General features: G+C 52.1%; 1 protein-coding gene across 4 annotated transcripts; it reads left to right on the plus strand.

Annotated features, from left to right (window-relative positions):
• The first annotated feature begins 7,829 nt into the window (after positions 1 to 7,829).
• On the plus strand, positions 7,830 to 20,233 carry DNAL4 (dynein axonemal light chain 4). 4 transcript variants are annotated; one of them, XM_025282845.3, is made up of 5 exons: positions 7,830 to 7,967; positions 15,444 to 15,651; positions 17,207 to 17,290; positions 18,586 to 18,684; positions 19,907 to 20,233. In XM_025282845.3, the coding sequence occupies exons 2-5, from the start codon at positions 15,583 to 15,585 to the stop codon at positions 20,033 to 20,035; spliced, it is 381 nt and encodes a 126-aa protein (XP_025138630.2). In that variant the 5' UTR covers positions 7,830 to 7,967; positions 15,444 to 15,582; the 3' UTR covers positions 20,036 to 20,233. The 4 variants fall into 4 exon arrangements, with proteins under 4 accessions (XP_025138630.2, XP_025138628.1, XP_025138631.1 ...); XM_025282843.3 differs by lacking the exon at positions 19,907 to 20,233 and adding an exon at positions 18,792 to 19,677; XM_025282846.3 differs by lacking the exon at positions 19,907 to 20,233 and adding an exon at positions 19,043 to 19,677.
• Positions 20,234 to 26,479: the final 6,246 nt, after the last annotated feature.

Genomic DNA, 26,479 nt, shown 5'->3' on the forward strand with positions numbered 1-26,479 from the left:
AGACCCACGCTTTGAAAATAATCATGGTTAATATATCTAAGAATTCAGATGGCAAATAGAATTTCGAAAGAGAATTGTAAACTAAAAAATAATCTAATGAAAATTCCAGAACTGAAAGATACATTAACTGAACTTATGAGCTTAATAAATAGGTCTAACAGCAGATCAAACACAGCTGAAGAAGGAATCGTGCACTCCATCAGCGATCTCAAAAGAAATAATCCTTAATGAAGACGGAGGGGAAAGAACAGAAAGTACAGGGGGGAAAAAGGCACAAGACTCATATGGAAAGTAATGAAAAGCTCTAATATGAGGAGCTCCAGAAAGGGAGGGAGCAAATAGGGCAGAAATCAAATCTGAATAGACAATGTTTCCAAGGGTACACACTTTCCATCCCTAGTGCAGGAACATTCCACACGATGGGGCAGCTAAGCCTTTGCACCACAATTACTGAAGGCCACGCGCCCTAGAGCCCGTGATCCGCAGCAAGAGAAGCCGCTGCGATGACAAGCCTGCGCAGCGACTGCAGAGGGCCTCCCACTCACCGAAACGAGAGAAAGCCGCGCGCAGCGACGAAGACCCAGCAAGCCAAAAGAAAGAAAGAGAATCTCAGGGAACTTCAAGGGTGGGAAACACAAAGAAAACCGTAACTGGGACTTTGATAGTGAAACAGCTGTAAATCAAAGACAAATTCTTAAAAGGTCCCAGAGAAAAAAGATACATGATCTTCCAAGGAGCAACGACCAGAGCAACAGCTAACTTCTCAAGAGAAGGGATGGAAAAAGGAAGACAATAAAATGCTGAAAGGAAGTAATTGCCACCCTAGAATTCCACATTCACTGAAGACCCTTCAAAAATGAAGATGACATTGGGAATTCCCCGGCAGTCACTGGTTAGGACTCCACGCTGTCACTGCTGGGGCTTGGGTTCAATCAGTGGTCGAGGAACTAAGATCCCACAAGGAAGATGACAAAAAGATGTTTTCAGACCAAAAAAAAAAAAAAACCCAGAATATTTATCACCAAGGCTTTTTGTTATCAACAAAGTTTCTCTTAAAGGACAGACTGCTTTAGGGACAAGGGGAAAATGGAAAGGAAAAGGAAATATGGAAATTCCAATGAAGAACAAAGGAGAGGGGGGATATGTGGATAAATCTAAGTTAATATTGATTGGGAAAAAATTATGTCTCGTGAGCTTTAAAATTCATGGCAGCAACAGAATTAAAAAGTGGGTAAATGCAGCTAAAATATCCTAATGTCTGCATGGTCCTGGAAATAGTTAAAGTATTAATTTTATGTTTGATTTTAACAAGCATAGTATCAATATTGAATTCTCCTAGGGTAATCAGTAAAAGGATTGTAAAAAAAAAAATGTAACTAACAAGTTAACTATAGGAGAATAAAATAGAATAATAAAAATCCAAAGAAGGCCAGAAAAGGCAAAAAAGAAAAAGGAACACAGAAAGGGAAGGATAAGTAGAAAATAGTGAAGTCATTGATTTAAACCTAAATTGAACATCAGTGGTTAATTAAATGTGAAAAGATAAATATTCCAATGAAAATATTAATATTGTCAAATTGGACTTTAAGTCTATAGAAAGGTTGAAGTAAAAGGATAGAAAAATATGCACCATGCAAACACTAATTCAAAGAAATTTTGTCTAGGGACTTTCCTGGCAGTCCAGTGGTTAAGACTCTGAGCTTCAATGCAGGCTGTTTGGGTTCCAGCCCTTGTCAGGGAACTTCAGTCCCACATGCCACAGAGCTCAGCCAAAAGCAAATAAATGAACAAAGTATGTTGATGTGGCTATACTCAAAGTAGACTTAAAGCCAAGAAGCACTGCTAGAGATAGAAGGCCCATTTCATGATGGTAAAGAGTCAGTCTCTTAGGAAGAGATAATTATAAATTTGCATGTGTGTGTCAACACAGCTTTATAGTTATATAAAGTAAAAATTGATAGAAACAAAAGGAAAAGTTGACAAATCCATAATTGTAGTGAGATATTTTAACATACCTATCTAAATGATTTATAGGGCTAGCAGAAAAAAAATTTCAGTACGAAGCCCAAGCTGGAATCAAGATTGCCAGGAAAAATATCAATAACCTCAGATAGGCAGATGACATCACCATTAAGGCAGAAAGCAAAAAAGAACTAAAGAGCTTCTTGATGAAAGTGAAAGAGGAGAGTGAAAAAGTTGGCTTAAAACTCAACATTAAAAAAACTAAGATCATGGCATCTGGTCCCATCACTTCATGGCAAATAGATGGGGAAACAATGGAAACAGTGACAGACTTTATTATCTTGGGCTCCAAAATCACTGCAGATGGTGACTGCAGTCATGAAATTAAAAGACGCTTGCTCCTTGGAAGAAAAACTATGACTAACCTAGACAGCATATTAAAAAGCAGAGACATTACTTTGTCAACAAAGGTCTGTCTAGTTAAAGCTATGGTTTTTCCAATAGTCATGTATGGATGTGAGTTCAGTTCAGTTCAGTTGCTCAATTGTGTCCGACTTTTTGCGACCCCATGAAACGCAGCACACCAGGCCTCCCTGTCCATTACCAACTCCCAGAGTCCACCTAAACCCACGTCCATCGAGTCGGTGATGCCATCCAACCATCTCATCCTCTGTCGTCCCCTTCTCCTCCTGCCCTCAGTCTTTCCCAGCATCAGGGTCTTTTCAAATGAGTCAGCTCTTCACATCAAGTGGCCAAAGTATTGGAGTTTCAGCTTCAACATCAGTCCTTCCAATGCACTACAAAGAAAGCTGAGTGCTGAAGAATTGGTGTTTTTGAACTGTGGTGTTGGAGAAGACTCCTGAGAGTCCCTTGGACAGCAAGGAGAGCAAACCAGTCCATCCTAAAGGAGATCAGTCCTGATGTTGAAGCTGAAGTGCCAATACTTTGGCCACCTGATGTGAAGAAATGACTCATTTGAAAAGACTCTGATGCTGGGAAAGGAGGAGAAGGGGACGACAGAGGATGAGATGGCTGGATGGTATCACTGACTTGATGGACATGAGTCTGAGCAAGCTCCAAGAGTTGGTGATGGACAGGGAAGCCTGGCATGCTGCAGTCCATGGGGTCGCAAAGAGTCGGACACAATTGAGAGACTGAACTGAACTGATAGAACATCTGAACAAAATGGTAAACAGACTTGGCCTAACAGAGCAACTACAGAATAGACATTCTTTCCAATTATGTGTGAAAATTTTACCCATACTGACTATAGGGAATAAAATAATGCCTCTCCCCCAAAGATGTCCACATCGTGATCCTCCAGGACCTGTGACTATGTTCTCATGTGGCAGAGGGAAACAAGTTTGTGGATAGAATTAATGTTGCTAATCAGATGACCATGAGATAAAGAGATTAATGAGGATTATCTGGTTGGGCGCAAGGTAATCATTGGGGTCCTCAGAAATAAAGAGGCTGAAGAGTCCGTGTCAGAAGAAGACAGGAAGTCTCTAGAAACTGGAAAAGGGAAAGAAATAGCCTTCTGCAGAGACTCAGGAAGGAACACAACTCTGGGGACACCTGATTTTAGCCTACTGAGATCCATTTCAGACTTCTGACTCCAGAACTGTAAGAATAACAAATGTATGTCATCTTAAATCACGATTTTTCCATTATCTATGACTTGCAGCCAATGCAATTGCTGATTCCAGGGTGTCCATCATTAACCATCCTAAACAGCAGGGGCAGTGCATGAAAGGGTAAAGCCAGAACATAGGCTGGATCTTGGGGATCAATGTGAGCTGAGTCTGAAGAAGCAGGGTAGGATCCTATCTACTTCATTTATTTATGAAACATTTACTAAGCACCTACTCTCTGCTAGGTCCTGAGTGAAACACAGCAATGTGGAGATGAACAAAACAAAGTCCTTGCTCTCAGGAAGCTCACGGGGAAGGATGGGGAACTAAAGTCAAGTAGAAAACAGTGGAGAAGAGCAGTGACAGGCACGTGCCCTGGATGCGAAGGAAGTACAGAGGACTTTTCTGGTTGCAAGTGACAGAATCCCAACGTGTGCAAGAGAAGACCAAAAATGTATGGGCTACTAGAGTCAAAAGGAGGGATGGCTAGAGGCAGAATGTGGGCAGAAAGGATGCAGGGAGGTGAGGAACGACATGGAGTGTGTGGAGAGCCATGAGAGCTGGGGTGGCTTGGGCATAAAGCACAGAGGAGATGGAGGTGCCCACAGGCCACACCATGGAGGGGGCCAGCCTCAAATGCCAGGCCATGCATCTGGATGTCATTTGGTAGGCAATGGGCAACTGTGGAGGGAGGGAAGCAGTTGTTAAAGAGAGGAAGGGAGGGACTTCCCTGGTGGTCCAGTGGCTAAGACTGAGTTCCTAATGCAGTGGACCTGGGTTTGAGCCCTGGTCAGGGAACTAGATTCCACATGCTGCACCTAAGACCTGGTGCAGCCAAAATAAATAAATACTTTAAAAAAGAGAGAGAGAAATGCAAAATGGTGAAATTTGGGTGTTAGAAGTATCACGCTGACTGTGGTATGGAGGGTGGATCAGAGAAGAGCAAGACTGCAGTCAGGCATTCCTATTAGGAGGTTGTTGCAATAATACAGGTGGGATGGTGGTTCTGTGTCTATGAGGAGTGCCATCAGAAGGGGATGTAAGCAGAACACAGGAGTCAGAATCAGAAGGCTCGTGATTGATTTCAGGTGGGTGATGGTCATGGGAAAGGAGAAGGACAAGATTCCCTGATTTATTTTTTATTCTATTATTTTTTAATATTTATTTATTTTTGGCTATGTCAGGTCTTAGTTGCAGCTCAGGGGCTCCAGAACATGTGAGTTCAGTAATTGTGGCTGGCAGGCTTGGTTGCCTCACGAGGCAAGTGGGATCTTAGTTCCCCCATCAGAGATTGAACCCATGTCCCCTGCACTGGTAGGCAGACAATTCTTGACAACTGGACCACCAAGGAAGTCCCAAAATTCCCTGATTTCTGATGGAGGCAACTGGGAGTGGGGTTAATGCCATTGATCAAGATGGGGATGCAGGAGAGGAGTTTGGAGGAAGATGATGGATTCAGATTACACTGAGTATAGAGGGTTTGTGGGACATTCTGGTGGAGACAGTCAAGGGGCAGCTGGATATTTAGGCCTATAACTCCAAGGAGAAGTCTAATCTGGAGAAACACAGGAGCCATCAGAATCTACAGGGACATTGACAATAGAATCATTGTCAGTTCGGTGGCTCTGCAGCCTGCTTTGAAGATGAGTTTAGTCAACAGTTTTACCCCAGCAGAGTGGATGGGTCCTGTAAGATACAGACTACAAGGGTCTATTGTATTCTGCTCTTCAGGAGGTCACTGGTAACCATGGAAGAAAGAATTTTGGTGGCATTGTGGGAGTGTAAACCAGATTGCAGTGGGCTGCAGAATGAATGGGAGGTGAGAAAGAGAAGACAGAAAACGTGGACCCCTTTGGGGAGAAGTTTTGGATGAGAGGCGGAAGCAAGAGCTTCATCCCCCTCAAAGGCCACCTTCCATCTCTTGGAGGAACTTGGCAAAGAGGATTGGGAGAATCTGGAGGCTGAATCAGATGTTCCATGGACCCCAGATCACACCAGGGAGGCAAGCTGGGAGTCGCCAAAGGCCTAGGGAACCTTAAACTTACAAGTCTCAAAACTAAACCTGCTGTGCCTACCTTTCTCTACCTATTCCAAATCCAGTCTGCCATCTTCTCCATCCAAGTAATCGTCCATAACTCAAATCTTCCCATGTTTCTGCCCTACCTACAACCCCCCAGCAACTACTTTCCCCACTCTCACCTCACCTCCCTGAACTGGCATTCAAAACCCTACTTTCCAGAGTTCCCTGGCAGTGCAGTGGTTAGGACTCAGTACTTTTGCTGCTGTGGTCTGAGTTCAATCCCCGGTCGAGGAACAAAGATCTCACAAGCCGTGTAGAGCAGCCAAAAACAAACAAACAAAAAACTCTACTTCCCTCTGCATCTTCACCTCCACAGTCTTCACTACCCCCTCATCCTCTACCCAGGCCTCCTGGAGCCACAGAAATTCCCAGTGAACTCTGCTCTCCCACCTTCATTAGCCTACTAGTCATCTTAGACTCAGTCTACTCAAACACCACCTCTTTTGAGTTAGCTACTCCCTCCTTGGAGAGAACCAGGACCTTGCCCACACCTCTCTCAGAACTCAGGTAGAATGAATTACTCTGTGTCTATTTGTTGACATGGCTTTCCCCACACTGGACCATGCTTGCTATGGGACCAAGGTCCCCATTATTCCTTATTCCTTATCCCCTTATTCCTCTCTGAATCATCAGCACCTGGCGAGGGCTGAGTTCCCAGCAAGCGCCAAAGAATGTGAAGTGGAGATCCACCCAGAGTACCCATCATGAGAGGGTAAATGTTTAAAATATGAAGTACTTCACTGACCCTTTGATCCACCAGTCAAAACCTTGAATCTGCAGGGTTCTCTCCCTTCCCCCCTTTCCTTTCTCCCTAATTGTACTAATACATTCAGATTAATTTCTCTTAAGGGAAAGAAAAGGCAGGCTCTGGACAACTATATCTTTAAGTCATATGCTACAGTGTCTCCTACGGACCAGGTTGAGGCAGCTCTATGAGGGTGTGCCGCAGTGCAAGAGCCCTGGGTTCCTTCTCTAGGAACCTAACCTTGATTTTTTTTTTCCTTTTACAAACTATGTAACCTCTCTGAACATTAGTTCAGATGGATGTGGTTACGAATACTATTACCTAAAAGAACTGTGGAGAGAATCAGGTGCAATACTCATGCAAAAGCCCTACATGATGTTACTTTATATTAGGCTTTTGTTCAGTTCAGTTCAGTCGCTCAGTCGTGTCCAACTCTTTGAAACCCCATGGACTGCAACACACCAGGCTTCCTTGTCCATCACCAACTCCTGGAGCTTACTCAAACTCATGTCCACCGAGTCAGTGATGCCATCCAACCATCTCATCCTCTGTCATACCCTTCTCCTCCTGCCTTCAATCTTTCCCAGCATCAGGGTCTTTTCAAATGAGTCAGTTCTTTGTATCAGCTGGCCAAAGTATTGGAGTTTCAGCTTCAGCATCAGTCCTTCCCATGAATATCCAGGACTGATTTCCTTTAGGATGAACTGGGTGGATCTGCTTGCAGCCAAGGGACTCTCAAGAGTCTTCTCCAACACCACAGTTCAAAAGCATCAATTCTTCTGTGCTCAGCTTTCTTTATAGTCCAACTCTCACATTCACACATGACTACTGGAAAAAACATAGTGTTGACTAGATGGACCTTTGCTGGCAAAGTAATGTCTCTGCTTTTTGATATGCTGTCTAGGTTGGTCATAGGTTTTCTTATAAGGAGCAAGTGTCTTTTAATTTCATGGTTGCAGTCACCATCTACAGTGATTTTGGAGCCCAAGAAAATAAAGTCTGTCACTGTTTCTATTGTTTCCCCATCTATTTGCCATGAAGTGATGGGACCAGATGCCATGATCTTAGTTTTCTGAATGTGGAGTTTTAAGCCAACTTTTTCACTCTCCTCTTTCACCCTCATCAAGAGGCTCTTCAGTTCTTCGCTTTCTGTCGTAAGTGTGGCCTATTAGTGTCAGGACACCAACAAGTTGCATTTGCTGTTTCAAATGACTAAAAGACACTCTCCAGATAATACCGCTCTTCCAAATTTCTCTAAAAGGAGAACTTCTGTTTACGCCTGACTCCTCAGGCCCATTTAAGACAACTATAAGTGAAGCCCCGCCTCCTCAATCTGTAAGCCACGCCTCTTTCCGTACATTTTACGTTGTAGGGCCCTTCAGTGTTGATTGACATCTTGATTCACCAATAATAAGTAAAAGTCCCGTAACGTCCGGTGAGGGGGCAGGACTTCCTCGCTGTTGCTAAGACACTCTTGTTTCGCTCCTTGACAACCCTGGCGGGGGTGCGCTCGCTGAGGCCTTAGCTCCGGCCCCCTCGGGAGCAGGTGAGGCCACGGGGTGCGGCGGGCAACGGGGCGGGGAGGGCCGGCCCGAAGCGGGGCCGGGAGGCATTGCGGGGCGGGCGGGGCCTCGCCCACCGCGGAGGCCCCACCTCAACCTCCTGCCTGTTGGTCCCCAGTTCCAGATCCTCCCAACCCCCATCCTCCCCACGCCCCCACCCCCCCGCGCCGCCACCACCACTTCGGGGACCTGCGAGCTCTGTCGAGACAGTTTCGCTGTCGCTACTCTGCAGGCCCTCCTGAGATCCCCTCCAGCTTCACGTTCCCCCGTCCTCTCTAACCCGACTCCCCCTGCACCTTGATCCCCCATCATTCGCAGAGTAACCCCCTCCCCCCGCGGCTGGGCGGTTGGTCGCCATCGCCTCCTCCCAGACCGCTTGAGTTGGACAGTTGACGACTGTCTGGGAGTCGAGGCTGGTCATTTCCCTCTTTGGGCCTCAGTTTCCCTATTTGTAAATGAGAAGTTAGGTTGAATGATCCCTAAAGTCTCTTTGACTCTGACGTTCCAGGATGTGATTCTTTGACCCAACTGTAGACTTCCCTGAGGACGTGATCCTCATGGGAAGTTTGGAGTATAGTGAAAAGGACTTTGTTGTTGTTCAGTCGCTCAGTCGTGTCCTCCGACTCTTTGCGACCCCATGGACTGCAGCACACCAGGCTTCCCTGTCCTTCACCGTCTCCTGGAGAAAAGGACTTGGCAAACCTAATTTGGATTCCCAGCAACAGGACCCTAGCAAGTTCTCTAATCTCCCTGGAGTCCAGCCTGAGTATATACAGATTTAGGATACTATAGCATATCTCCTCGGGGGATTCTGAGAATAATATGAACTTCCTTCCTTTGTCTCATATTTCCGCGCATTTCCCTCCCTCTGAGAATCACCCTGTTTCTCCGTTTCACCCTCCAATTCACATCTCCAGCTCAGATATTTCTCCTGGGCTTCCATCGTTAGTGAGACTTTGGGGGTGGGGGTTGAAATAGAGATTGCTTTATTGATATAGTGATTGGACTTGATGGCTCCCCTCCTCCCCTTGGTAATATCCATGATTCTGTGATCCCCTGCTCCTGAGGAGATACCTCCATTTGCATATCTCACCAACAAATTAAACTCAGTAATTCAAACATCAAAGTGTCCCGCATTCTCTGTCTGTCCCTCTGTTCAACCTGAATTCTCCTGTCTCTTTCAGTTAGATCACCATCTTCCTGGGGCATCATCTGCCCCTCTGCTGTGCTCATCCCACTTAGGCAGTGTCACATCTTTGTTTCTGCCTATGCAAGGATCTCATAGTCTCTCCATGTCTGAAGCCATCATCCTGGTTCAAGTTTTTAATGCCTGTCACCCAGGCCATCGCTATAGCTTCCTAACTGGTGTTCCTACCCCCAGTCTCTCCTCCTGTTAACCCAGTCCACCAGAGTAATTGTCAGAACACAGCCATGTCACCAGCCCCCAGGAGACCTCCAAAGGACTTCTCCTTCTCCACTAAGAATATGCGTATTTCTTAAGCCTGGGTCTCAGGGCTCTTCTCCACATCCACAACCCCATCCCAGCCTCTTTCCCAGCATGCCTCCTCTCTTCTCATTTGCCAGGTTCTTTCTTCTGGCCAAATTGGACTGTTGGACTTTCCCATAAAACCCTTTGAGCTTTCTGCTTCCACATCACTGTGTTTGCTCATCACTCTGCCTGGAATGTCTTCCTCACCTTGCCCACCAGTCAGGATTCCCACTCACCTATTAAGGTCTGACTCAAATGCTGCCCCTGCCACCACACGCTCACTGTCCTCTCCCCTGTCCTCCAGAATTCTCCTCTTCCCTCTAGTTCCGTGTCTGTCTGGTGGCACTTCCTGTTCTCTGCCATGAACCATAGTTAGTTCCTTGGGTGCCTGTGTTGTTCCCTCATATTAGATTGTATGCTCCTTGAAAGTGGAGACTCTCTCTTGCTTATAGCAGAGCAGTTGAGAAAGTTTAGTCCTAAAGTCATATATGGCTGAGTCCATCCTGGCTCATCCATTTATCAGCTGGGTGGGAAGTCACTTTGCTTTGCTCAGCCTGAATGACCATCAGGGAAGTAGGGATAATAGTGCTTGTTTGACGGAGTTCTTAGGGGGAGTAAATGAGATCCTTGACATAAAACACCCATCCTGTTGCCTTGCTCAAGGTCAGTGCTCAGTAGATGTTATTGAAGGGATTTGATAGGGCCCCCCTTCCCAGGGGGCAAATGAAATACAGTTTAATTAGAGTTTAGATATTTGTTGGGCTTCTGCCACGTGCCAGACACTGGACGCTGCTCTGGGGGTATCTACAGGAGAGCAGAGCAAGTCCTTCATCCCCGGGAGATTGTCTGGACTCACGACGCACTGCTGAGTCGTGACTGGCTATGAGACGTCACCAGTAATTAGTGATTATGAATGATTTTTTTAAAAAGTAAGTCAGTGCTAACTCCAGTTTATTTTTGTGATAACATCATGCTTAGTCACTTACGTTCAAATCTGTTCTCTTGAGTGGGAAAGGGGGGAGTAGGTGTGAAAGGGGGGGTGGGGAGGAGGCGGGTAAGAGACTTAGTAACCCACGTCTGTAGTAAGCAGCTGTCCCCTTCTGATGGCTCTGATAGGTGATGCTTTGTGTCTTGACTGAAGTGTGTGGATCGCATCCAAACTTGGCCATGTCCATGAGGGAGAACCATATGAGTCAGTATGGTTTATTACATCATCTCATACATAAAGAAAATGTCTTGATCTCTCTCTCTCCATCTCTCCATCTTTCTTTCCCTCCCTCCCCCTGGTTTAAGGCACATCAGAAGTTTTCACCAGACATCAGTGAAATGAAAAAATATAAGGGGGATGTGAAAAAACAAACCAAAACCCTTTGTGTACATGAAAGGTAATTGTCTTCTCGAGGACTGTTCTTTATCCTGCAATCATCACTTTCTTACTCTTGAAACTTTCTTTTATAGTAGATGATGTATTTCAAACTGATGTGAAACCTAGACGGTCCGTGTTGTTTCCGGACCTTCCTGATATCTTAGGTGAATGCCTTCAAGTCCTCCGTTCCTTTCTCTTCACCTTACGAGCCTCACCTTTTGTCTGCCAGAAGGCGGAGGGCTGACTTGTCAGGGGAGGGCAGGAGGATGTCCGAGGTGCCGAGGGTGTGTGTGGCCTCACTATGGCCGGAACCAGCAGGCCCGTGTGGGCAGGAGTCTGGACTGCTGGCTGCCAAGGATGGACACTGTTTGTGTTACTGTCTTGCCTCCTACTTGCTCGGGACAGGAGAGAAAGCACGGAAGGTAGAGAAGAGTAGATAAGGATTCAGATCCTGGCTGTGTCCCTCCAGGCCAGCCCCCAGACCTCTCTGAGGTGCCTTGTCTGAGAACTGCTAGTGGGTGCTGCCCCCACAGGTTGTTCTGGGATGAAATGAGACAGCAGGTTTGAAAGCAATGTATCACTCACTGCACCAGAGCTCCCCCAGCCCTACTGTGTTTGCAGAATTCCCTTGTGACTCCTTCCTGCCTCAGTACTAACGGCACAGAGCGGGAGCTCGATGAGTGTTGGTTTGTTTGCCTGAGCGTTTCGCTGTTTAGTTGGCTGGTTTTCAAAGGACACTTCCTCCCGCGCCAGTAACAAAAGCTGACATTGACTGTGAAGTAGAGTCTGTTTTTAGACCCAGTTTCCAGATGAGAAAACTGAGGCCTGGAGAGGTTAAACACTTATCTGAGACAGTCCGAGGTGTGAAGCCAGACCTTCTTGTGGAGCCTGTACTCACAATCATAAAGCTATGCTCCACACATGTCCTCCCATCTCTCTGATGCTGGAAAGAGGTCAAGGCGGCAAGCTGTGGTCTGCGAACCAAGCTTATTCCAGGTGCTGAGTGGCTGGAGGGGGTGGTGAGGGGCCTGCTGGCAGACCCTTTTGGCTTTGTTTCCCAGAATTCATTCATTTTTCCTTCCTCCTTCCCACATCCCCTAACCCACTTAAGGATTCTTCCCAAACATTTCAGAAGCAAAAGAATAAATAGTGACTGAGGTCAGTCCACAAAAGAACAAAGGACACGGGCTTTGACAAGATGATGAGATGAGGAGCCCAGCTCATTGCCGAGGAGAAGCCTCGTGTCAGACATGGGCGAGGCTGTGTAAGGCTCCAGAAGGGCCCTTGGGTGAGAAGGAGAATAAAGGGCAGAGCAGGAGCAAGGCTGACGCTGGCTCTGTGTGCCCAGACGGGCCCTGGGGAGAGTCGCGCTCTGCTACCCAGCAGATTCGCGTGCCCTGGCCGGGAGCACACTTAAATTATTAAAGGGCTCTCTTTTAGACCTGACGCAACTGCTTTCTGGCCTGGACCTGTCAGGCACACACTCGTTTGCATGGAAGATTGATAAGGTTATTAAAACTTGAGTTGTGCTATTTTGGGTAACATTCTTTCAGCAGGGTTTTAAAATCGGAGCTGAATGACTATAGCTGTGCTATAATGATACAGTGTCATAAAAAATTCTACCTTTGTACATTTGGGGACACCTTGTCTATAACTGTTCCTTTTCATTCTGAGTCTCATCCCTTGTGGATCCCCAGAAGTGTGTGTAGAGGTTAGGAAAAGCCACTTGCAGTCATGATCTTTAATAAATGTGGCCGAAAGATGTGGACGAAGTCCCAGCTGATAATGTGGTGGTGGTTAGAGCAGCGAGGTGCTGGGTGCAGAGGGCCCTACGGTTTCCAAATGCTCTCGTGCATATATACTTGGTGCTCACGACAGCTCCCTGAGAAGGACAAGGTGGGATCATCCTATTTCGCAGAGGAGGACACCAAGGCTCAGGAGGTTAAATTACTTGCCTCAGGCTGCAAAGCAGGGAAGAGGGCAGAACTGCTTTCGGTTTTAGAGCTGGTACTCTAGCCTCAATGCCCCACCTCATAGTCTTGTATCTTCTCTATCAGGTGATATCCCACCCACCCCACCCCCCTAAAAAAAAACTGTCCCAGTGGCTTTCCCACTTTGTTCCTGAAGAATGGGCTTTGATAACACCTCTGAAGTGTGGTTTCATCCAAGATTCCACATGCTGAAGCAGAGTCCGAGCAGTGTTCACGGACCCTGAGGTCCCCGAGGGCAGACGTGTGCATGGTTGCCTCTGAGCTCCCCTCCACGCTGGCTGTTGTTAGCCCAGAGGCCGAATTGAATCGGATTGAAATATTTGGGTGGAAGGGGACTAAAGCAGCTGCTTCAGCGTCATAAGTTGTTCCCACTTGAAAGTCTCAGGAGACAGCAAAGCTTACAAAGGAAGTAATCCTTTTACATCAGTGTAGCCCCCACCTTCTGTCACCCCTTGATGATGTGGGGGAGGAGGCAACAAAGTGGCCTTTACCAAATACTGCAAGGAGGACGGGGGGATAGGGCCTTAATCGGAACGAGAAAGGACAAGTTGATTCACTGCCTTTTGTGAAATAAAGAAACTTAAGCAGAAAGTACAGTGAGATCGTACTTGGTCATTTGCCAGCTTATATGTAGAGACAAACAGACACAGCTAATATCTGGGGGTACAAATGCCCAGGATGGTGAGATAAGAGGAGCCGTCTGTCTGCTGGAAAACCAGAGCATACCGGGGCAATGTGGGGGAGGACCCCCCCTGCCGGGCAGAGGGTGATGCCAGGCTTCCAGCTTCGCTCGAGGGAGCCAACCACATGGAGTAGCGCTGAGGATTTCTGCAGCACCAGAGAGGGGGATAAACTTGAAAGCACCGCCCAGAAAAAATGTGCCCAGAAAGCTCAAGGCTTGACCAAACAAGGATCAAGTTAGCCCTGTACAGGGAGACACTGAAAGGGACGCTTTAACATTCCTCTCACTGCTGGGATCATGGGAGCCGTGCTAGTGGTCATGCCTCGGGGCGAGGTGTGTGGACGCCCACCTCGTGTGCTTGCTGTGTGCGGGCCCTGTAATGTGAGGACGGTGTTAGGGTCACCTGTGTCGGAGACCATCCCAGGTCAGCTGCAGCTCTGCCGCTCAGTAGCTGAGTGACCTCAGGGTGGTGATGCCTCCCTTACATGCAGGACCTAACTCATGGGGTGGTTGGTGACGCAGGGCCAAGTAAATGCACGTGGAGTACTTGGAACAGCGTCTGGCCCACAGGAAACCCAACCAATGTCACCCGTCATTACCTACCGGTTACTACGCTGGGCATCTTCAGGGTTCAGGGGCTGTGCAATGAAAATTAAATTTATTTGGAAATGTGAGCGATGCTGGAATATGATAACATTATTTGGCTGTATTTGCATACCAACTCAGTCCTGTCCAACTCTTTTCAACCCCATGGACTATAGCCCGCCAGGCTCCTCTTGTCTGTGGGACTCTCCAGGTAAGAACACTGGAGTGGGTTGCCATTTCCTCCTCCAGGGGATCATCTCAAGTCAGGGATCAAACCTGCGGCTTCTGCATTGCCGGGAGATTCTCTACTACTGAGCCATCAGGGACACCCATTTGTCCAGTAAGGATAGTTAAAAGCGGCTTAATGATGTGGTGGTTTGTTTTCATTTATATTAGTTGTACTTCTGAGATTAAAAGTTCTTTGAGTTATAGGATAAATTGACTTGTAGGATAGAGAGAAACACTGAGTTTCAAGCACTGCTTCCAGTCATTTAGGATCCAGGCCCATCTTTTAAGGAAAAGCCCCATCTGTTTTTCCATAAGATTTGGAAAGAAAAAAGAAATCTACGCATGTGTATAACTTTTCCATCATATCCTTGTGTGAATCTCCGGGGAGCCAGAGGGAGAGAAAAACAGTTTGCTGGGTGTTTGCTGAGTGCCTACTACGTGCCTGGCCTACACCATCTCATTTGATTCTCGTAACAGCCCCACGAGGTAGATGTGACCACCTTCATGTTACTGATGAGAAATCTGAGGCCCAAAACCACATAACTAGTGAGCGGAAGGACCAGTAACTAAGGCCTGAGCCTCCCAACTCCTGGGCCAGCCGGATAGGACAGGGTGGCCGAAGGGAGTGGACGAGAAGAGGCAGGCTGCCTGGCATGCCAAGGAGGGCGCAGAGTGTCACTGGTCACATTTCTCCTCTAGAGCCAGGACCTGCAGAAGGAGGCACTTGCTTGCCCATAAGCCCAGAACTGTTGAACACGACCTGACATTTCACTTCCTGACCACGTCTGCCAGGAAGCAAGGACAATGTACATAGTAGCCTAGCAGAGAAGCCAAGTTCGTTAATTGCAAGCTGAAGGCTCCACCCTCAGCCTGGCCGGCAGTCAGTATTTGTCTTGATAATGACAGTGTGGGCTTGCAGCATCGTACCAGCGTGTTCTTAACTGGGTCCCAGCATCTCGTGTTGACTCATCCTCCCGTCTCCAGACTTGCTGGCCATTTGGAAAGGGATGTGGAGGAGTTGAGACGGGGAGGTGTCAGATTGTTACTGAGACATTTCTAATCTGTGATGTATAGTTTTTAAGCCAACTCATTTCTCCTGGTTTTTCCTGTTTTCTACAGCACCCCCTGGGGAAAGACATTTTCTGCTTCCACCAAGCTGGCAGGGCCTGCTTCCTGAATCTCCTGGGTGTGTCTTAATTACCAGTCCCAGCACCTCCTGAAAGCATCCCTCTCTCCTCCTGGTCACAGTGGAAATATCATGGGAGAAACAGAAGGGAAGAAAGATGAGGCTGATTATAAACGACTGCAGACCTTCCCTCTGGTCAGGGTAAGGCCCGGGGGAGGGAGGCACGTGGCCAGCAGGGCCCAAGCGCCTTAGAGAGAGAGGTGAGGGGGAGCTTATCCCCACAGGATAGCATTGGGAGGAGGTTATGACAGGCTCTGCTGGCCAGTCTAGAGACCGAGGGGGCGCCCACAGTGATTCATTCATTCATTCATCCATTCATTCATTCAGCAATTACTTAGGCCACCTACTATATACCGGGCGCTGTTCTGGGCACTGTGGATACGGGAATGAACAAGACAGAAGCCTGGCCCACGTGGAAAAAAGGTTTAAAGGACATAATTTCAGGTCACAAGTGCCCTGAAGAAAAATAAAGCAGAAGGAAGGAGCTGGAGAGTAAAGATTGGCTTCTGGAAAGAGTTCTCTGATCAGAGACCTAAATAAAGTTAGGGAGCACGCCTTGTGAGAGTCTGGAGAACATTCTCTAGGCAGGGGAAGCAGCAGGCATGGAAAGCCTGAGCAAGCTCAGCATCTGGAAGGCGCAGGAAGAAGGCCAGTGTGGCTGGAATGAGTGCCAAGTGAGGGGGCACAGGACGTGAGTGTCAGCGTGACAGCCAGGCCAGCCTCCCAGGCCTGGGGGCCACAGTGAGAAATGGGGATCCCATCCTGACTTCAAAGGGAAACAGTCAAGAGCCTTCAGCAGAGGAGTAGGAGTCTGGTGATCTGTTTAATGTTTCTGAAAGAGCCCTCCAGCTATTGGATGGAGAGTGGATTTTAGGGAACCCGAGTGGAAGCGGGGAGACCAAACAGGATGCTACTGCAGAGACCCAGGGAGAGAGAGGGTGGCCGGGTCCAGGTCATGAGCAGAGATGGCAAGACACGGTAGGGCTCTAGACAGAAGCTGAAGGGAGAGCAATGGAATTCAGCAGCGCACTGGATGCTGGGTATGAGGGAAAGCAGGCCACAGGGGACTGCCAGGCCTGGTTTTGTCCTGAGTGTGGGAGAGAAAAGTGTCGGTTACCAAGAGGGGGAAGACAGAGGACTAGGTTTGTGGGGGAACATCAAGCATTATCTTTCAGACCTCTGAGGCTGGCAAGTAGGCAGCTGGACATAGGAATCCAGAGCCCCAAAAAGAAGTCAAAGTAAGGATGAACATGTGGGAACCCTGCCTACATAGAAGATGTCTGCATCCACAGAGCAGGGCGGGATCCCTGCAGAGCAGGAGCTGGAGAAGAGGCGAGGGTGGAGACGGAGCCCAGGGGAAGAGGGCACCCAGAGAGGGCCGGGCAGAAAAGCAGGGGGCCCTCAGAGCGGCCGCACCATCTCTTCAGGACCTGAGCGAGTCAGCTGTGCCCTGAGGCTGCTGGTAAAGCGTCTCCGTGGCCAGCGTGCTCCTGCCTGGGCCAGCCGCCTTCCCCTGTGTGTCGCTGGTTGCACAGGGGCCCCGGGCGTAAGAGCCCACTAGGCCTCGCTCGGTTCCGTCAGCAGATGGGTCATCTCTCTGGGCTCTGCCCGTGCCTTAAGCTTGGGACGAGAGGCCAGCCCAGAAGATGGGTCACAGGCTAAGGCTGTCTCTGTTTGTCCCCCGCCCTGTCTTCAGCACTCGGACATGCCAGAGGAGATGCGAGTGGAGACCATGGAGCTGTGTGTCACGGCCTGTGAGAAATTCTCCAACAACAATGAGGTATCACCATCAGTGCAGCCCCTCGTGTCTTGGGTGACCCCTGTGGCCCCAGTCCCCGCAGCCAGCTACACAGAGTGCCGCTGGGGCCAGGCTAGACCCTTCCTGGGAAGCTTTCAGAGCGTGGGGAAGGCCGGTGAAAGCAGAGGCTGGCGCTGTCTCAGGCACTGACCCAGTGCTAGAGGGAGAAGAGCCGGGGCACTTTCTCTGACGCCCCTGTCCACATGCACCATCTCAGGTGGGCTGCAAAATAGGTTACCTTACCCCTTGGCTCCATCCCAGTGGAGAACAGAGGCCCGCCCAGGCATTCATTCATGTATCCATTCATCCATCCAGCAAAGATGTTAAACACCATCCCTGTGCCAGGCACTGTCCTAGGTGCTGGCGACACCAGGTAGGCATGGACACAGGAAAAGTCATTCATCAGTCTGCTGGTGAACAAGAAGGAAGCCAGCATGGTGGCAGCCTGTGGGGGAGGCAGACCCTGCCCACTGCACCCGGCTTCAGGCCAGGCAGGCCCAAGCTCAGATCTCAGTCTCCAGCCCCTTCCTATGTCTTTAGCCTTGGACAGGCCAGTTCTCATCGCCGGGCCCCAGTTTCCCGGTCTGTGCCAGGGGGCGAGGATGCTGCCTCCTCGCTGGGTGCTCCTAAGGACAGACGTCCTGAAATGGTATGGGTGAGGCGCCTGGCATGGCGGCGGGACAGCAAGTGCCGGAGCCTGGGGCTTCACCCCGCGAAGGCCGGGCCTCTGCCCCTCCCGAGACCTCTTGAAAGAGCGAGCTCGGGAAGGACGGCAGGTGCCGCTGCCGCAGCTGAGAGAAGCAAGGCCGGCTTCTCTCCCAGAGCCCACCAGACGCTCCAGGGAAGGCCTCTGTGCTCCTTGAAGATAGCCCTGAGCCCTCGCTGTGACGATGGCCATGGCTCCATCCACGGCGATTGCTCCATCCGCGACGATCGCTCCATCCTCAGCATGCGCTCAGGGCTGCTGGCTCATTGAGGGCTGAGAGCAGCCTCCGAGCTCCAGCCGGCCCCGTCTCAGGCCCGATGCCCCGCCCTGCCGCCTCACCGGTGTCTTCGGACGGCTGAGGTAGAAAGTCCGCTTCTCCGTAGCCGCCCCTGGTAGGAGGGGCCGGAAACCCTGTCTGAAGGTTCCGAGAGCCGAACAGCAGTCACGAGGCTACAAGGCCTCTCTCTGGCCGAGACGTCTGCTTTCCCCGCGAGGGCGCTGACTCACGCCCACTCTCACCCCCAAGCTGCCCCCCACCCGCCCGCCCCCGACGAGCCTGCTCTCGTTGCAGAGCGCTGCCAAGATGATCAAAGAGACCATGGACAAGAAGTTCGGCTCCTCCTGGCATGTGGTGATCGGCGAAGGCTTCGGCTTTGAGATCACACACGAGGTGAAGAACCTCCTCTACCTGTACTTCGGGGGGACCCTGGCTGTGTGTGTCTGGAAGTGCTCCTGACACATCGTCCCCCGCCCTCCCCCCCCGCCCCACCCCCGCAGGCCTCTCCCCCAAAAGCTGTTCCCCTGGGAGCGGGGAGCAGCCACGGGCAGGTCCTGACTTCCCAGAGGAAAGCTGGGGTCTTTTCTTCGTTGCCCTGTATACCGTGTCCTGAGCCGCGCCCCGCGTGTGCATCCGCAGCCATCTCACGCTGAGTCCCCGGGTGTGGGGGGGCAGCAGGGGAGGGCTGGGGGGGTGGGGTGTGTGTGACAGGGTCAAAGGAGGGGCGGGGGGTGGCATTTTTTTCTCACAGGGACCTGCCAAGCCCCCACGCCTTCCCACACCCAGCACTGTGGGCAGGCGTCCGCCCGTTCTCGTCTTGACGGGGCCTGTGTGCAGATGGCCTCGAGGGAGCCTCTCCTCTTAGGGGGTCACTAGGGGCCCTCTCCTCGTCTTCTGGAGAAGCGGTGACCCCACCCCCAGAAGCCCCTTTTCCCGCCTGGCCCCGGGCTGAACATGCCACCGCGTCTCGTCCGGCCGACAGCTCCACAACCCCCTGGCTTTGGCATGAGGACCAAGCAGCCTGCCCCCCGCCCCGTCCCCGGCCCTCCCCCCACCTCGCCTCCACGTGTGCAGTTGGTAACCAGGGGCTGAGGGTGCGGGAACCGCGCCTGCGCGGTTTCTGGAAGTGTCACTGACCTCCGGTGAGACGCCTGGGCCAGGAGCGCCCTCGCCGCGAGGCCTGTTTCAGCAGGGAAACCTGGCCTGCCACTTACTTCTCATCAGGGACCGCATGCTGATTTGTACTTCTTATCTCTGCTGGGTTTTCTATATTCTTTTTGAGTGTGGGGAGAAGGGTTTTAGTAGAAGGGTGAATCCTATTTTACACAGCGGTCTTATTTATATATAAATGTCTTGGTTTTTACAATTAAAGTAACCAAAAACGGACCTTGATCTTGTAGTCTCTTGTGGGGGGAACTGGAGCCAGGCTCAGTATTGTCAGGCTGCGCGGGAGTCCCAGGAACCTGGTGAGGCTGCTGGTGTCTCAGCGCCCAGGCCCTGCGCCTCCCTGTTCCGTCACGGTGCGGGCCCTGGGGACACTGACTCGGGCACCCTGGTTGCCAGATTGAGCCACCGTAAAGACGCTTTCAGTCTCACATCATGTTGTTCTGTTCAGAGATGTTTCTTCAAGCATTCCCCCAGGGAATGGGGACACCGAGACGGAGAAGCCACAGACCCTGCCCTCAGTGAGTTTGCCGTCTATGGAGGAGGAGCACAGGAACCCAGTTGTTCCAACTGGACATGAAAAGCGATGAAATAAAAGAAGGGTCTTCCCTGCTGGTCCAGCGGTTAAGAATCCATGTGCCAGTGCAGGGGACATGGGTTCAATCCCTGGCCTAGGAAGATCCCACATCCCGTGGAGCAACTGAGCCTGGGCACTGCAGCTACTGAGCCTGGTCTGCAAGGAGAGAAGCCACCTCCACAAGTGGAGAGCAGCCCCCAATCATTGCAACTAGAGAATGCCCGAGCACAGCAAGGAAGAGCTGAAGCAACTAAAAATAAATTAATTTTTTAAAAAAGAGAGCAGAGGGCATGGTGGGGGTGGATGGGAGGCCTCCACGTCCAGCCTAGGGAGTGTCGGGGAGCCCCTGGCAGGGTGGGCCCTGAAAGCCAGCTCTCAAAGGAGAGAGGGATTTTCCCCAGGGAGGAGGTGCTCCGGGCCAAGTGATGCTGGGAGTAGATGCGTGGCGTGAGGGGCCGCCCTGCAGACCCGAGAAGCCCCCTTCCCCCCAATCTGAGTCTTACCCCTAGAAATGCCGGGTCTGGGCAGACCTGGGCCAGCCTGTCCTGCTCCCCAGCCTACCTCCCGTTCCTGAGGTGGCTCACCAGGACATCCGGGCCTGGCAGCCCTGGGCCCTGGCCTGGTCACAGCCTCCTAAGGCTTCGAGTCCATTTGTCATGGGATCTGTCGACAGCTCTGCTGTGCGGCGCCCCATCCCTCCTCAGCTCTACTCAGAGACCCAGGCAGCTGAGCTGGGGGGAGCGCGGCAGACTGCTGGTGAATTTCACAAGTGTTCGCTGAGTTGCTGCTGGCGTGGGGTCCTGAGAAAAAGGAGGAGGTCAGGGTCACTGCCCCAAGGCTGGTTGCCTAGACCTAACTGTGGTCATTTAGACCTAACTGGTCATCTGACCCTCTGGGACTTGTGGGATGGGGGTTCGCTGGGGAGGGCAACTCCTTGACCTTGGACCTGCGCTGACCTGAGCCCTGGGCCACACCAGGTGCTGCAGGGGGCGGTTGGCGAGGCGTGCAGATGGGAATACAAGGAGGTGGGCGCTGAGGCCTGGAATAGCTACAGTTTATTAACTGCTGCCTTGGCAGCTGTTCTCGCCTCTAATCTGCCACACGTAGGTGCCACAAAGTAAGCCAGGCTCAGCGCGAATCCCAAGTGGTAGGGTGGCAGCCAGGGAGTGTGGGCTCTGAGGTCCACAGACCTGACTCAGGCCCAGCCCTGCTCTTCCTAACCTCGCTAGCCTCAGTGGCTTTATCTGTAAAAATGGGGATAAAACGCACCAGCTCCTGAAGTTGCTGAGAGCCTCAGGTCTGCCCCCAGAGCAGACGGCGCCCCCGCCATACACACTGTGCTTGGGGGTGCTGCCGTCTCCCCACTTGGAGATGGGAACCCGCCTGACACTCAGCTGCTGCAAGACAGGGCGGAAAGTCAGCACGACGCTGCTGACCTCAGTGGCTCTCCTCCTCTCTCCCCGCTGGAACCCATGCCAGCCGTGGTCACCCTAACCATCCTCCCAGGCCCCTCCCTGCTCACGGCCAGAGATTCAACAAGCAGTTGCTGACGGGGACTGAAAAGGAGAGGGTCGTGACCATTGGGCGGCAGGCACGCTGAAACACCCCAGCCTTGGCGGCAGGCAGTCCACTGAGGAAGGCAGACCCAGAAATGGAAAAGCAGGACGCACTTATAAGCATCTGCCAGAGGGAGAGGGAGGATGGGGTTCAGGGGAATGTGGGGTTCAGAGAAAGAGGCACTGTCACTACCCCCAGGGCGCTGGGGAAGGTGTCCCAGAGGAGGTGGCATTGAACTAGGCTGTGGCTTTCCCAGGGGAGGGATGAGATGGGGAGGGGAGAGATACTTGGAGAGGGCAGCCTCAGGTGAGGGGGGCCAGCATGTGCAGAACAGCAGTGCCCGAGGAAGCCGCCGAGATGGATGTTGAGAGTGGTGGAGGATGTGCGAGTGGAGTTCCCAAGAGGGCAGAAGGAGGAAGAGGTTGAGGACAAGGAGACCCCAGCCGCTCAGTGTCCCCTACTTGGCAGGCACTTGGGCTCGCTTCCTTATGACGTGATGTTTTGTATCCTCAACAGAACTCCAAGGTGGTCATCACTGTCCCCATTTACAGATGAGGCTGGGTGGATGACAGATCTTGCCTGGGTCCAGCTAGGAAGTGGCTCCAGCTGGGACCCAGACTCCCCGCCTGCCAGCCTCACCAGTCCTGCTCATCTGGGCACCAGCTGCGTTCGCAGGCCCGTCGCCCAGACACCTCAGTCCCTTCTGCCGGCTCAGCATAGGGGAAGTCAGCAGCCTTTTTTGCACACATGTTGGGGGGCCAAGTCATAGGCCCCCCCACCCTCGGGGCCCCGGCCCTCTGCCTGGGAGAGCAGAGAACCGAACACTGGTCCCCTCCACCAGGACCTGCACAGACCCTAGAAGCACAGGCCTCCCCAGGATTGGGGGTGGGAGCGGGGCAAGGGCACCAAGGCTGTCAGTGTGAGAAGATGAAGGGCAGGGGCTGGGTAGCAGGGCCCCATGGCAACCAAGACAGTGGGCACGCTGCCAAGGGGGCGAGAGGGCTGCCCTTGAAAGCTGGCAGTGGGCCCGTGGAGAAATCTTCTGGTGAATATTTAATGCTCTCTCGGAAGTGATGCGGAGAAGCTCCAGGGTCCCGCTTAACCTACTTCTGCTTCTCCCGAGAACAGAGCCTTTGGGGCAGGCAGGTGGTGTCCCCTGGGGTGGTGGGGGTCCCTGGCCAGTGTCTCACCCTCCCCCAGCTGGACAGACGGAGATGTGAAGCAGGGCTTATTGGTTCCTTGAGAAGAAGGAGCAGGGAACACCGATACTGTCCTTCAGATCCTCCCCCGAGTCTGGGAGGGGAATTGTTCCATTTTAGCCACAAGCCACCACCCTGTTCTATTTTCCTTTTGTTCTCCTCATCCCATATTTAAAGTAACCGCCTCCCACCGCCAGCTGCTGTCTTCAGTCCTTAGGAAGGCGGGGCGGGGGCGGGGTAGAAAGGGAGCAAGCTTAGGCGGTGGAGGATCTGAATTAGTACTCATAATATTTCCGAACTATTGGGGGTCCCAAGTGTGCCGGGCGCTGCCCTAAGCATTTTCCAAACTGTTTCGTTTAGTTGGTACATCCACCCTGTGAAGAGATGCTGTCGTGTGCGTGCCAAGGTGCTCCTCTCGTGTCGAACTCTTTGCAGCCCTATGGACTGTAACCCGCCAGGCTCCTCTGTCCATGGAATTATCTGGGCAAGAATACCGGAGTGGGTTGCCAATTCCTCCTCCAGGGGATCTTCCCGACCCAGGGATCAAACCCGTGTCCCTTATGTCTCCTGCATGGGCAAGCAGGTTCTTTACCACTAGCACCACCTGGGAAGCGTTTTCCAAACTGGCTCATGTAGTTCGTAGTTCGTACATCCATCCTGTGAGGAGATACCATCAGCCCCGCCTTTTACAAATGAGGCATTGAGGCCCAGAGAGGTTAAGCTCCAGGTCACACGGCCAGGATTCACCGCAAGCCCACAGGGCACTAGAGCCCAGCTCTCCAGAGGTCTGCCCGCCACGGGACAGCCACTCAGCTTCTCGGATCTGTTTTCTCACCTGCAAAATAGGGCTCCCGGCTCCTGCCCTGCCTTGTCTCCTTGGTCACTTCTCCTAGGGCACCAAGGAGATAGTGGTCATGAAGGTGGAAATGCCTGAAGGTGGGAAGTACTGGTCAGGAATTGGGGTCAGGGCCAGTCTGGGAGCCCCTGCGACCCCTGGGAGATGTGGGAATCTGGAAGCTTGGGCTCAGCGGGCCAGGTAGGTAGTTGCCTCCAAGGCCCTGTTGGCGTCTGGGCTCTGCAGGGTCACGGTGTGAGACACAGGGTGACCACACACACGTCCAGTGACTGAGGATCCCAAACAGCCGGGACCAGACGCTGTCTTTCCATCCTGAGCTGGGAAGGACTGTCCTGACAGCAGATACTTGTGAGGACTCGGCTGTTGCCGAGCACTCTCCAAGCTGTGTCTGTCCTTCGAGCCTCAGAATGGCCCAGTGAAGTGAGCCAGGCTGATTCTATAAGGGTCTCTGCCCCAACAGTGAGGAAATGGCCTCATAGAGAACTTGGGATGTGTTGGGATGGGGGCCGGCCTGGGGCAGAGGTTTCTCCTCTACACACCAGTAGCCTCAGAGACGTGGGAAGGGTGCTGCCAACTCCTCTAGGACCGCCCCCCCACTGCAGTCCCTGGACACTCCAGGTCACTTTGTGTCCCCACTGTGCCTCATCATCATATCTACACCGGCTACATTTTATTGACTTGGTGGAGATATGTGTTATCTCTCTAGCATAGGACCTGCTATGTATCAGAGGTGCATTGTGACTAGTGAGCAAGTGAGTAAGGCTGGTTAGAGGGGTGAATAGATGGATGGATGGATTATGGATGGTTGGATGGATGGATGAGGGATGGTTGGATGGATGGATGAGGGATGGTTGGATGGATGGATGGATTATGGATGGATGGATGAAAGATGGATGGATGGATGGATAAATGGGTGATAAATTAGAAAATTCTCCAGGAAGCTCAGAGCAACAGGGCACGTGTGTTTGGCTCATGTGCCCTGTTGCTCTGAGCTTCCTGGAGCACCAAGAACACTGGGGACGCCATCAGATCTGACTTCCAGCACCCGCTCCACCGCTTGCTGGCCATGCGGCCTTGAGTGAGTCCCTTCTCCTGAGCCTCGTTCTCTTCAGGCGTGAAAAGGAGTGAAGTCCTTGCCCTCCTAGCCCAGAGGTCATGGGGAGGATTAAGCGGATGGAGCAGCCCCAGGAAAGGGGTCAGGGCTGAGCTCCTGCTATTAAAGCCTCTGCCAGAGCATTGTCACTGGCTAGAGAGCCATCAGCCAGGACCCTGTGCCCCAGGCTGGCCTTTTGCCTGCTGGCCTGATGCCCTTTCCAGCCATCACTCAGCAAATATTTAATAAGCTCCAGAGATGCCGGGCCCTGTGCAGAGGAAATAGGCCCCCACCCTGGTCCCTGCCTTTGGGAGCACAGTCTAGGGGAGGTGAGCTCTAAAGGGGCTCCTGGAGAACACTGTGCGGGCCAAGCACAGGGAAGCCGGCGGGTTGTTCAGGAGTGTTCTAGGCAGAGCCCCCTGCCAAAGCCCCCAGTTGCCCTGGGCAGGCACAGAACCTCCCCCTTGAACACTGTGTGGTCTAGAGCTCTTTTGAGAGCCACAGGGCCTTGCATTATGAAACCTCTTACAGGGCTGAGCACAAGGCTGTGTACACAACCGGTGCTCAATAAATGTTTATCAAGTGAGTGTCCTCGTCCTCGTCTACAAAACCTTTCAGCACATTCTTTGTGCTGCTTGCACTGGGGCCCAGGGACACAGGACAGCGGGGCAAGTCTGCCCACCCCTCCCCGGAGGAGCTTGCAGTTAGGCAGACACGGGAGCCAGTGGGACAGCGCCGTGTCCAATGTGCAACCGTGGCGGGTGGGTGTGCCCGGGAGGGGTGCTGAGACCAGAGGAGGGACACGACAGAAGTGGACGTGGAGTTCAACACAAGGGGAAGGAATTGAGGCAGAAGTCAGGGTGTGGACACATTTTTCAGAAAACAAGGCCATTGGGTGGAGCGAGGGGTGGGGGAGATGAGCCAAGAAATGGCTCCAGGGAGGCGGGCAGGGCCAGGCCTTTGTGGGCCTCCTTCATGGCAGGAAGGATGGAGGTGGAGGGCAGTGAAGGAGGCGACAGCGTCCACGTGGCAGGGGCAGGCTGGGGTCTCAGGGCGAGGCCTGCACCAGGATGGAGGGGGTTGCTGAATCCAGGGGGCGACCGTGCGCGGTGGCCCGCTGAGTGCTGGGAGCACAGGGCTGGGTGGAGGGCTTCGAGGCTGCATGCGGAGCGGCCGCGCAGCCCTTCCTTGGGCTGGCTGGTCCTCGCACTTCTCCCACCCCCGGCTCAGAGCCCCTGTGGAGCTGGGAGGGGCAACGCCACCTTGATGATGGACCCACATCTTGGGAGGTTTGCCAAGGGCCAGGAGTAGGGTGGGGTAAGCATTCCGTTCCCGAGGAATCCAGAGCCCAAACCTGCCTTCCCCTTGGTCCCTTGGCCCCTTGACCTGCGGCCCCTTCTCTTGTCGGTGCCCCTAACCCCGCCCCGCCCCACCCGGCCAGGGCTCCCTCCCTTAGCCGCCTCCATGGCATCCCCAGGGCCTTGAGCACTCTCTGGACTCCATCTCTGGACAGCCCTCCAGGAGATGCCCTCCCTCCAATGGCTGGGTCCAGGAGGTGCCACCTCTGACGATCCTCACAGTATTAGCATCCCCTTAGAGAGTGCCTGTGCGGTCCAGCTCCCTGGCCTTGCAGCTGTTTGAATAGCGGCCACAGTGCCCCCTCTAGCTCCTGGGACTTCTCTTGGTGGCCCTGCTGCTACTCTTGGCTTCCCCCTCCTCTTGGGCCCCTTTAGGTGGCCTTG

This window comes from Bubalus bubalis, chromosome 4, assembly GCF_019923935.1.
Source record: "Bubalus bubalis isolate 160015118507 breed Murrah chromosome 4, NDDB_SH_1, whole genome shotgun sequence".
Classification (NCBI taxonomy): domain Eukaryota; kingdom Metazoa; phylum Chordata; class Mammalia; order Artiodactyla; family Bovidae; genus Bubalus; species Bubalus bubalis.

Coding starts and splice junctions, on each gene's coding strand:
- DNAL4 (XM_025282843.3), top strand. CDS start 15,583: ATGGGAGAAACAGAAGGGAAGAAAGATGAGGCTGATTATAAACGACTG. Junction 15,652..17,206: donor AGACCTTCCCTCTGGTCAGG/GTAAGGCCCGGG, acceptor CCCTGTCTTCAG/CACTCGGACATGCCAGAGGA. Junction 17,291..18,585: donor AATTCTCCAACAACAATGAG/GTATCACCATCA, acceptor CTCTCGTTGCAG/AGCGCTGCCAAGATGATCAA.